This window comes from Hippocampus guttulatus, chromosome 8 (genome assembly GCF_054856545.1).
Source record: "Hippocampus guttulatus isolate MCC_2025c chromosome 8, RoL_Hgut_1.0, whole genome shotgun sequence".
In the NCBI taxonomy this organism is placed as follows: Eukaryota; Metazoa; Chordata; class Actinopteri; order Syngnathiformes; family Syngnathidae; genus Hippocampus; species Hippocampus guttulatus.
This window is the reverse complement of record NC_141268.1, coordinates 10885322-10897638: the sequence shown is the minus strand read 5'-3', so window position 1 is coordinate 10897638 and position 12317 is coordinate 10885322. Positions and strand designations below refer to the sequence as shown.

Here is a 12317-nt window from a genome sequence, read left to right as displayed (position 1 = left end):
CGTATATTGTTACCGTGCTGGTCCCCTTCTTCTCTTCAGTGGGATGTCGAACATGAGCGGCACCTCGTCCATGTTGGTCATGTCGATGGAATGCATGTTTGTCTGCAATTTTTTTTGTCGCATTTCAAAATGCAAAGTGTGCTTGTCCCTCATCGCTTGCTGTAGCCTAAGTTGGTATTTAGGACTATGGAGGTTGGTTGAGAGGCCAGTCGAGCGGCAAAATAAAAAATTAAAATCTCCAAGAAAGCATTTTTATTTTTTAATCTAACGCAGAATATTAGACTTTTTACTGCAATAGGAGCGGAAGATGACTAGCTTTTCCTTGTAATCTGCCGGATGTTGTTGCGCCGCCTTCGTCCTTGCCCGGATGGATAGATGGCGCAGTTTTCATAAAACCAAAGCACCAAGCACCATGGATTAGTTGATCTTGAATTCTCTCGTGGCTGTTCGATTCCCATGGTCCTCTGCCTATCTGATAGCTTGCAGTTTTAACTGTGGTTCGTAAGCGTGTCTCTTCGGAGGGGCCATTTTGTTGTTTTGCACAATGCACCTACCGGCACCTAATGGGGGTGTGCCTTTCATGCCCACCCTTCCCACTTTGTCTGCATGCTCTTCTCAGTTATGTCAGCCTTTAATCTATACAAGCAACGTGTCGGCACAACATCAGTCTGTCAAGCGGACCACTCATCATCAAGCGGACTCTTACCTGGCGGCGCGGTTTTGCTCATGCCCAAAATATCAGGAAAACTGAAATGGTGAAAAAATAGTTTAATGGTATACTTTGTAGCTCCACAGTTGATGACTGCATAGTTCCTAGTATTTCAACAGTTATCTTCAAACTTAGTATGTCATGTATTTAAAAACAAATGCCTCAATTCATGTTACTGTTACAATTTTGTAATATACAGTATATAATTTGAAATCATCACAAATTGCATTACTTATTAAAATGCTTGTTTTAAGACCAGTTTTTGCCGTTAATAGCAGGTGGAAATGGGCAACAAGGATACATTTTTTTGTTCCTGCCAGCATGATAAAGGCTGCAGTAGACGTGCGCTGTGTAAAAACCTTCCTTCTCACCGTCTCAACACTGTAAACACGCGCCAGGCAGGCCACGCCTCTTTCGGCACAGTGTGCCAAGCCACAGGAATTCCCTGTCTCCCCCCACCCCCACCCCCTTTCTATTCCAGTCGCTGTCCCTCATTCCCGCCTTCGCGGACAAACCAATGGCAGCCGCGGAAGGCACCAGCGAGAATCTCTATTCTTTTGCGCGGGCCGTCATGCATTCCACTCCCTCTTTTTTATTTTATGCTTGTGTGTGTGTCTGCGTGTGCGTGCGTGCGTGTCTTTCTTTCACAAAGACTTACATTTTTCTCGTCCACTGAAGTGGTCGTCAGCATTGGCATGAACGTGATGAAGCTGTGGCACAGAGGTGTGATGATGAAGCCTTGGAAGTCTGTTTGGCCTTTTCTTCCCCGTTCCTCTTTGCGCTGTCCTTGCAGTCCAAAGTCACCTAGTTCAGCTTTGATTTCCCAATGTCCCAGGCTCTCGATCCAAAATACTTTTTGAACAAAACTTATTACAGTGCTGTTTGCTTGCGAGCAAAAACAGGGTGTACACATTTCAATAACTGAGCCAAATTTGAGTATTTTTCTTTTTCAGACGTCATTAAAAGATTATTTTGAGTGTCTATACTTTGGTTAACGAAATGATGAGAGTGAATTTTTTTTTTACTTGATCTTGACTTGAAATGCACAAGGCCTGACAGTCGGAAATGGTCATATCAGTTTACATGCATGCTTTTAATCGGGCCAAATTTGACAGTTTCTCCCCCTCTTCACATCAAATTTAGCATGGACCCAATCCTTGAACATCTGTAAAAGATTTTCCCGATGATTACCCTATGATGTGATAAGAGTAATCTTTTCTCTTTTTTTGTGGTTGCAAAATGGCCAAGACCAACAGTTGTAAATGTTTAAAATGGAGTACATGCATACTAACAATCAGGTTGAATTTGAGCTGGGGGGGTTTCAACCCAAAGTGACCAAAGTTTGCAATTGCCCGATCAGCAGATTTTCCCGGGTGACTACCCTGTGGTGTGTGAAGAGTAATTTTTCCAATAGTCTGGCCGAATTGTAACGTTTTTCAGATCACTTATTTGGATGCCCCTGAATGATTATACTGTGGTGTAGGGTGCGTGAATACGTTTGTCCTCCCCGACTGTCTGAGAAAACAGTCATCGTAATACCTCATTTGAAGCAGGGTACACACATACCGATAATTGGAAGGAATTTCAGCATTTCAACAATCGTAAATCGTGTTTAAAGGGGGTTTCCCAACGTAGCGATAATCAGGTTGAATACTGTATTCTCCTGCCTCTCACAGGTCAGTCTTGGTAGTGCGAAATTTGGTTTGGAGGAGGAGACTATCATACTATGGTTGTGTGCCTGCTGATGTTAGCGTCGTGGAAGCGCTTGCGCAAGCTCGCGTGTGCCTCCGTGTCATCCTTCTTTCATGCAGAAATGTGCGCGCCACATGTATGCGAGTCCATGTTGCGTTCTCTTGGGGTCTGCCTAAAACCACAAAGCAGCAAGGTATTAAAATAATCACACTTTACGGGTGAGCGGCGTAAAAATAGATTGCGGCGGGCGACTTTCACGACTTCACTGTGCATAACATTTATGTTTCTGTGGCACCCTGTTTTTGATTAGCATGGCGAGGCTGATTTTCATCGAATTCCCCTTCACGCTAATGAACACGGGATCCGAGCCCACACTGAGCGAAGGGAGGCTACAGTCCCCTAATGAGCTCCTCTCTCTTTCCTCCTCTCCCTCTGTTCCTTGAACCTTGTTGCGCTTAGCGTCTAAGCTTCATCTCTCTTCCTTTTTTTTTTCCCCCCATCATGATTTTTCTATTCACCGGCGAGCATATTAAAAGCGTATAATGATGGGGCTGGCCTGCTTTCTAACCAGTATTGTGGTCAGCCCGGCCAATCTGTTGCCTCTTCCTTTGTGGCCTCCGTGGCTTGACGAGAAGACAAGAGAGGCTTCAGTGTTGCGCCAGCCCAGGCTGCTCGCCTCTAGGCTATGGCCTCTGCTGCCCCATTGTTCCCAGCACAGGGCCCGCTCTGTTCTGCTGGCTGATGAGCAGAACCCACCATGCTGCTCTCGGTCACGGGTGGACACGCGTGCAATGCACACACACAAACACACACACACATACGCACACTGATCCAAAGGAACGTCGTCAGTGCATCGATACCATTCCTTTCTCACACCAGTTAAACCCAGTCACCATTTTCCGGATACTTTCAAACTCAATATGTGCGTCTTTCTTAATCCAGTGGAACCGCTGATGTTGAACACAATTTTGTCCAATTTTGTGCAGATTTCAAAGGACATTTTCTCATCAGTATAGAGAGACAATGGAGCCCTGAGATTCGAGTTGAATTCCTTCTGTGAACATGCTTGTAACTCAACACACCTCCGTTTTGTTCAATAAATGAATGGGAATGCCATTTATACATTCCAGCCCCCCTAAAAACAAACAAATGGATTTTTTTTTAATTTGAAAAAAAAACATTATGCAATTGTTTTACCTCTATGTGTAATGTATTGGTGTATGTATTTAATGTGTCATTACTTTGGGAATGTTTGTGTGGAAGACACTAATGCTTTCACACCAAGTGAGATCCAGTCATGTCACAATGACCGACACGCACAATGACCGAGTTTCTACAACTTTTGAAGCATGGTTTACGCATAACTGAGCATGAGTTTGAGTTCAAGTTTGTTGGAGGATGATTAAGATTGTCCCGCTGAAGTGCTTCGGCTAGTTGCTGCTGCTCTCATGGAAAAGGTCAGCGTCAGCGACGACTCCGAAAATCCTTTGTTGGCTGTCTCAAACGAATTCGCGGTCGGTGAGCAGATGCAGCTGACATCGCCACCAACGTGACCTTTACTGATGGGAATGTCTCAGTTGTCTCGAGACTGCATCCAACGAGAACCACTCCTCTCACACACACACACACACACACACACACACACACACACACACACACACACACACACACACACACACACACACACACACACACACACACACACACAGAGAAAAGTGAAAGTACTCTGCTATTTTGACATTGTCACACACACACACACGCACGCACATGCACACACCCACACCAGATTATCCCGGTGCGCTTCACACCAATTATCATTGGAATGCACCATAAGCAAGAATTGAAATGACAATGTCATTTGTGAGTACCAAAGCTCATGTGTTTGTGCGAATGTGTGTTTCAAGGTGGCACTCTACAACACGGACCAGGAAGGGAGCGACAGTCCGAGAAGCAGCCTTAATAACAGCCTCTCCGATCAGAGCCAGGCCTCCGTCAATCTCAACAGTGTGGGCAGCGTGCACAGCTACACCCCGGTAAGATGGGGCTGCACTGTTTTCTCTCTCTCTCTCTCTCTTTTTTTTTTATTTTATTTTTTTTAGTTTTATTAAGGAACCAGGAATGACTGGATCCAAAATACGGTTGACTGGAGTGGATAAATGAATGCCAATCCTGGCAGGGGCACATCGACCTTTAAATAATAAGCAGTTGCTGCAGCGAAAAGAGGAACAATAGCTGTGACTTTTGTGATGTTCACCGACACACACTGAAACATGTTTCCCTGCTTTAGCATTTTTTTCTCGCTCAAATGTCCAAAAATTACTGCAAATATTATGTTCATAATTTTTAATTTGTTGGATTGTGTCACTTTGCCATTCTAGCCAGATTAGATGAAAACTAATGACAGTTACACTTTAAAAAATAGCCTATTTTCATTCAACACAGCCAGCATGGTTGAAAAAGTTCCTTTTAAATTGTGTTGGGATGGATGTGTAATTCGCGATGCCATTTTCGATATATTGTGTTGCCAAAAATACATTTGTTTGGGGTTTTTTTCTGATGCTTTTCTGTTCTCGGCAAATTTAAGTATCACAAATAAAAATTATGATTTTTTTTTAAATAGCGTGTATTCATTCAACATAAAAAATAAATGGCACAAAATGTCAAAAGGATTTATAAGAACTTGCCTGTAGGATGTATGCAACAGAGTCCTGGTTCAGTTGCGAGTTTTGAAGACTTCGTCAGACTGCACTATTCACCCTTTTAAAAGCAACACAATGAAGTGAGGTGCTTTGGAAACCTACTGTGCGTATACATATTTTATTTAATGATAATAATGAGGGATTAGGGGGACTCAGCACATTGCAAAAAATAACCTACTTTGTCCCAGTGGGAAGGGTGTAATTTGCAAGCTGCATAATCTCCCCGCACCCCCTATGTTTTTTTTGTCGTTGTTGTTTTTTTAAAATTCTACTTCATTCTCATTGTCAAGTCAAGTCAAGTCAACAGTATTTATAGAGCACTTTCAAACAGCCATCGCTGCATACAAAGTGCTGTACATGGAGCAATTTAACATGCACAATAAACAGTAAGACAAATCGGTAGAAAGCACCAAACAGTAAAACCAAGAACAAATCTAAGTCATGCTGAGTCGAATGCCAAAGAATACAAGTGAGTTTTGAGGAGGGTTTTGAAGATGGGCAGCGAGGATTGTGTATGCAGCAGCCGACTTGTATTGTTTCCCGGCAAACTAATGCCGCCTCGAGTAGCTATGAAAGTCACACACAGAAAAATCGATACAAAGCTAATAATCTCCTTTTTGATTGTAACTGTCAGAGAGCAAGTCAATTAACAATGTTGATTCTCACAGTTTCCATCCATTTTGAGGTGGTCATACATGTGGGTTTCGTGAAAAGAAAATCACTGCCTACCTTCGTCAAGACCTGACGCGGAGGCATGGGACGCACTTTTGCAGCATGTTAACTATCGCGGCTCACGCGTACCGTTTTAAAATGCTTCTCTTGGCCCTCCAGATTCCCATTCTTTGCCAGAGCCCTTGTTGAATTTTACATGAAACAAACTCTGACTGAGAATAATAAGAACAATAAAAGATTTAGCGCAACCGCACAAACAACTTAGGTGAAAGGTGACCTGCTTTTTTAATGTAATTTTTAAAAAAATACTTTTTTGTGAAAGTGAGACGAATAGAATGCAGCGTGCACTAACACAAGAATATATCATATTAATTACACGCACATAGACACACAAACGTTTTGGGTAGGGTTTTTTTCCCCCTCTACACCCTGCAAGCTACCGGTCGATCGCGATCGATGTATTGGGCACCCTTGCTCAAGGTCACATTGTTGTCCAATGGTATTGAACCAGATGACAAGAAGAATTATTACTTGTGTTCATTCAGTGTTGTGTGTATATCGTGAAGGCAGGTGTAGGTGGTAGTTTGTTGCCATGTTGTCATCCTACGAGTAGGGTAGATATTTTATAGTTTCATAAAGTTGACAGTAAATTTTTGGTAGTGAATGTGGATTTCTCCAGACAAACGTTCTCCTGACATTCACCAACAGTTATAATGGGTTTTTTTCATCCCTTCATTGCGACAATCATTGGGGGCACCATTAAAACTGTTGTCAAACATCTGGCGAATGTCTCTGCAACCATAAACGAACCCTAAACACGAAAAATCAAATTCCGCTGCCTTCGCAAATACCACCGCGCAGTGGATGGCAGTCTTAAGGTATCATATTCAGACATAAAAAAAAATAAACATTGTTTTGTCATAAGTAGATGTCAATGCAAAAACTGTAGCTCTTCTTGCCCACGTCCAGGGGCATTGCAATATCATTGAGGCTTTTTTACCTCCACATCACTGGAGGGACAGCACATCTGAAGCTTTCTCATTCCTCGAATTGTAGCAAAGAGATGGCCACCTGGGGAGAGTTTGTTACAGACATACAAAAAAACAGGAAGATAGTCATCAGTAACTCACAGCATGATTAGTCATTTTTTTGCATTAGATAAATAATGTCTGCTTTTGATTATTGTTACATTATCTTTCTACATTGGTTGCGCCATCATTTGTGTTCAAATATCTATCAAGCATGACAACACTGTTATGCCGTTTGTTAGCCCATCTATGGTGTTTACCATTATGTGGTAGTCGACTTCAAGTTACGTAGTTGTTTTAAATACACAACATGACATCGTAAACTTGATCGCAGAAGCCCGAGAAAGGTCTTCCATTGCCTTAAACCTGCAGATACCCTGGTCACTTTCTCTTTGATCCACTGCAGTGGCTTAGAAATCCAAATGAAACTGTAGCGTTCACGGAGCGTGGACGCTATCCCACATTTCATCTGATCAGGACGCCTCGGGAGGATGCGTTCAAAGAAGCCGGAGGTGGAGAGAGCGTTTCAGGGTGGACACGCTCCTCAGCTCTGAGTTCAGGAAGTGCGTAAAGGCAAAGGGAGTGATTGTACCCGCACGCTTCTGGATGGCAGACAAAGAGACTACTCTCCCTCTGATGCCCTCCCACCAGAGATGCCCCATCTCTTTGGTGTGGTCCTCCCATGTTCCCTCGCTCCAGGCGCTGGCCATCGATCGGCTTAGCCTGATGGATGTGCTCGCTGGCTGTCTCGCGCGCTCTTGCAGAAAACACTCCAGTTTTATTATCACCTCTTATGCGAGGCACAGCAGGAGGAAGGTGTTAGCATAATGTACCGTGTTTATATATACTACATACACAGCACCTAGCTTCAAATAAATTGGGTTTTTTTTCTCAATAATAGAGGATCAAAAAAATTACAAACAGCCTACCTTTAATTAAACTGCATTTATCCAGTGGGGGGTGGGGGGGGGGAGATTACATTAAGAAATAATTTACCATCAAAACCTGTGTGCCACAATTATTAGCACTCCTGCGGCCCTATTTTGGTTTACTGGTGCCCGTGTCCTCGGCGTAAATCTAGACTAGCGTCTTTGGGGCCGCGTTGTACCTCTCTGGGCATTCCAGGTCATGGAGCTGCCTCGCCACCAACTCATCTGACAATTTGGTAACAGAAAGTAGTCTGCACTCAAAATGGGCGCATCGTCATTTTGGTGCCGGGGCTATGGCCGAGTTCAGCGTGTTTTGGTAAACACGCTATGCTTCACTGGGCGGTAATGCCTCTCCCACCAGCGTATCTGCAGATTTGGTTACCAAAGGTCAACTACATTTTAGAAGCAGAAAAAGTAGGCCTAACTTGTGGCGCAGGTATTTAAGGGCGGCAGACAATTTTAGCACTCCGCAGATGTTTGTGGTTGATGTCATCGGATTTCATTCTTAAATATGACACCAGCATGGACAGTCTCTGGGGGAATTGTTGGGTTGCACACAGACGCACAATCGGAGGAGCAAGTTGGTCTCCAATTCCCCAAGGGAAGATCTTGCAGTTTACGCGCCAATATTATGCACGGATCCCAGCGACTCTATTTATTTATCCACATGGCACTGAAGGATGCCGCTTGGATTGCCCGTGAATTGGCAGCATGAAACCCTGATCGGAATACCCCGAAGATATACAGTAGATGTTTGTATGCGACCGCAAGTCTAGCACTAGTCCGTAGTGGACACAAGTCAAGTTTCACTTTGTTTTTTCACAGCACCTCTGAGATGATGAATCCCTTAGATGCAAATTTGTGGCTAGTGGGAATGCCACTCGCCGTTTTCCATCCAGCATCTAACATTCAAGTGCCCGGACGAAAGAGCGGCTCATTTGTACAAGCTGTTGTTATTGATTTTCTTTTAAATACATTTTGTTCAGCCACCTGAGCATTGGATGAAGTGTCGATGACAATCAACCTCATGATGTTGCCTGTGGGTGTGAGGCAAGGTGTCAAGAATTAACCTGTTACATCATAAATATACTCGGCCAGTGCTGTTTCTGGCGGGGCCACCACAACGTGTTGTTGAGCCACCACCCAAAAAAGAATTTATTTCTGAATTAAATTATTATTATTTTTTTTAAGGAATCAAACTAAAGTGTACGAACACAAATTCAGTATGTAAAATCTGTAAAATGTCAATCCAGTGATAATTTTACAGTTTACCACCAGCGAGTCCCAGGGACTCGCTGATCAGAAAACTATGAGTCCCATTATGCATTTCGAGAGTCCCAAATTTCGAATTCTGAAATGGTCTACTTATTCAATTGCATATGATAATAACACAAACAACAAAATATACATACAATTATAAATAAATGCTGCAAAAATTTAAATAATTCAGTAGCAGGCCTGAGGATTTCGGAAATTCACGGTAACCGTTTTTCCGTTCCGTCTGGATTACCCAATGGGAAACCACGGGAACTAATTTTGGGTTCCGTAAACGTTCATCATGGGAACCCATTTTTCTATTTTGACTGATATTCATAATCCAGAATTCTGGAACTCAAAAGTACAATGTTTCAAGGGTAAATGTTTGAAAACTATGCATTAACAATGCACATTACATCAGCAGCTGTGTACCGGTACTCCATGTTTATTCAATAAAATAAATGGATCAAAATATGTTGTACTCATATGGCATCATGAATACAACATACCACAAAATCAGAGTATTTTTTCCAATCTCACACTGCAAAGATTAATTTACTGGAAATCATTAATACAGGTAAGTATTGATGTGGCTTGACATCCTCTTCCTAAGACGATGCATTTGTAATCTACTATCAATTTGACGAAAGAATCGAACACACGTCATCATTAGTTCTACCAACAGTTAACATTACTACACGTTGTGATGAATCTTTTATTCCTAAAGTTACCATGCTACAACCAGTAAATTATAGAATAACCAATACTGTTTCATAATATTTTTCATAGCGATTAGCTTATAGAGTGATCCCTCGCTATTTCGCCGTACACAAATTCCTCTGCGGACTGCGCGCCATCCACCAGTGAAACTTTAGCTTAGTTTGTTGTTTACTTTCGCAAATGAATAGTTGGGCATGACCTTAGGCGGGGATCGATGAGGATTCACCATGGCATGTTTTTGACTTTTTTCCTTAACTTTATAATTGTCCTTCCTGCCCACCAGGTGACCAGTCATCCCGAACCTGTGTCCCTGAGCCTCCAGCAGCCCCAGTCCCAGTACAACATGCCCGACAGAGACAAGCAGCTCATGTTCTCTGAATTTGAAGATCTCAGTGCCTCCTTCCGCAGCCTTTACAAGACCGTTTTTGAGCAGTCCTTCAGCCAGCAAGGTGAGTGGCATTTCAACGCTTCTTTCCGTCAAAGTCAGCAGGATATTGTTCAGTAGTCACAAATGTTGGACCTTTCAATATTTATGATAACAAATCCTCACAGATGCACATGGTCAGGTTTGGGTTCATGGAGATACTGTTTGTGGTGTGCTGTGTTGGTCATGTCAAGTACATCACATACCATAAGCGCAATGAGATAACAAATTTTTCATTATTATTTTCTAAATACATAATTTGTGGATGCCACTGGATTGTGTAGGCGTTCCTCATGAAAAGCCCGCTGAGTGTTCCTTTGCGTAAATGTCATCACACTGGAGAGCTTTTTTTGGGGCAGATTGATCTTTCAAACGGCACACTTGGACTGACGATAGTAATAACAAGTAAATAACACACTGACCTTAGTTTTTCATTCCCTTCTTGAAATGTACATTCTTGTGGATATAGCCTGGTTAAAATGTTCAAAATTATACAATGTTCCCCCATGGTTATTGACAACACACCTTCCTCCCTAAACGGTTTATTTTCTATAGATGCCACATAATAGCGGCAAAGCACACTTTTGTCAAAGTGAAGCTCCTCAACTTATTTCAACTATTATATTGGCACCAAACTATGACTAAAACCAAAATAACAGGGATGCTTGCACCTTTGTGCACACAATGCTGTACAACCGCAACGAGGAAGCTGTGAGTAATCTTTCATCGGTGAGATTGCTTATTTGTCTCTTTTAATCAATCGTTCTTTTTATAGCACATGATGTAATGTCAGCAATAGCAAAAAAGTAAACCTTGGGTTGTTTTACAAAAGAGCAAGCTGTAACTTATTTTCAGTATTCATGCATTGCCTTTGATGGCAACATTTCCCCAACTGACACAGCTAGCTAATATCTGTGGCTGGGCAGTACCACCTACATGCAAATGACGTCGCAGCGAGCTCACAAACCACTAGAGCTGTTAGCACAAGCCGTCTCCAGGACAAGTTTGAAGCAAACCGAACTCGATCAAAGGACTGACGTCTGACAAACACACTGATTCACTCGCCAAGTAGTTGCCGTGGAATGTAGACTACTACTGGTGAGAAAACGTTAGAAAACGTAATACAGATGGAAACGTGACAGAGCCTCAGTTTTCAACTGCCGTGCATAACCATTGAAAGCCAGTACTGTTCTGAAAAAAATGGCACTTCAACTTTTGGTCTGCTCAGTTCGAGCCACAGATGTTTTTAAACTGTTTTGTATTGAAATGCAATTAAATGCATTTTTTTCAGATTACAAATATTCTCATCAGTGTCTTTGCTTTTACATTTAAATGAAAAAAAAGTTGCATTTTAAGCCAAATAATGATTGCTGGAGTCTATCCTAGCTGACTTGGGGGCAGTGGGCAGGGTACACCCTGAACTGGTTGCTAGCCAATCGCAAGGTACACATCGACAAATGTATATTTTTCACAAATGCATGATAACTCTCTGTCAAAATTCATTCGCATGCCTCGTAAAAGTTTTAATTGAGGCAAATGAAAAAGCCACAATTAAGGAACTTGTGCTTCATTTTTGTCAAATTGCACGAAAAGCTTGCTGGCATCTGTTTCTCGTCAGCATTGAAATCTTTTCCCTATGCAGGCCGCGTTTCATCCGGGAAGTGTGTCCAATCCCCCTTGTAATTCCGTTGTGTTGAGCTTCATCTGTCACCGTGATGGAGACATGTTCTACTGTAATATGTAGCAGCAGAGTGAGTGTGTGGATGTGGAGCATGGCTTTCGGAAAAAAAAAAGCCCGGCGAAGAGTCCCACGAGTACAAAATGCAGTTTTGCTCCTAATCTGATTGACTGATAAACAAAGAGCATTTGACAAGCGGGTTATGAGCAAAGTCATCTGAGCTTTCTGTGCATAACCTACTTTTCACCAATCAAATGCATTTCATGCTTTTCAAAGAGCTCCTCTCCCTTTAATCTATCATCTGTGTTTCATTAAGGTTGCTACCTTTTTTGTTTGTGTACATGTGCATCCAACCCCTCATCAGACAAGCTCCAGCAATTAAAAAGCATAAATAATCTAGTTGGAGAATTTCACACATGGGCCGCCGTGTCGATAGCGAGCTAATTCGCCTGCTTTGATAATAGGTAATGAGCTGGCATTGTTATTCTGCCGCTGCGTTTAATTGCTTT

At 42.4% G+C, this 12317-nt stretch overlaps 1 protein-coding gene across 1 annotated transcript in view; it reads left to right on the top strand.

The window, feature by feature from the left end:
* Nucleotides 1-12317, top strand: part of foxj3 (forkhead box J3) — a 108930-nt gene that overhangs the window by 86589 nt on the left and 10024 nt on the right. Inside the window, exons 6-7 of the mRNA XM_086118457.1 lie at nt 4306-4434; nt 9990-10155. Coding sequence (XP_085974583.1) covers nt 4306-4434; nt 9990-10155 — 295 coding nt within the window. The remainder of the gene's footprint in view (nt 1-4305; nt 4435-9989; nt 10156-12317) is intronic.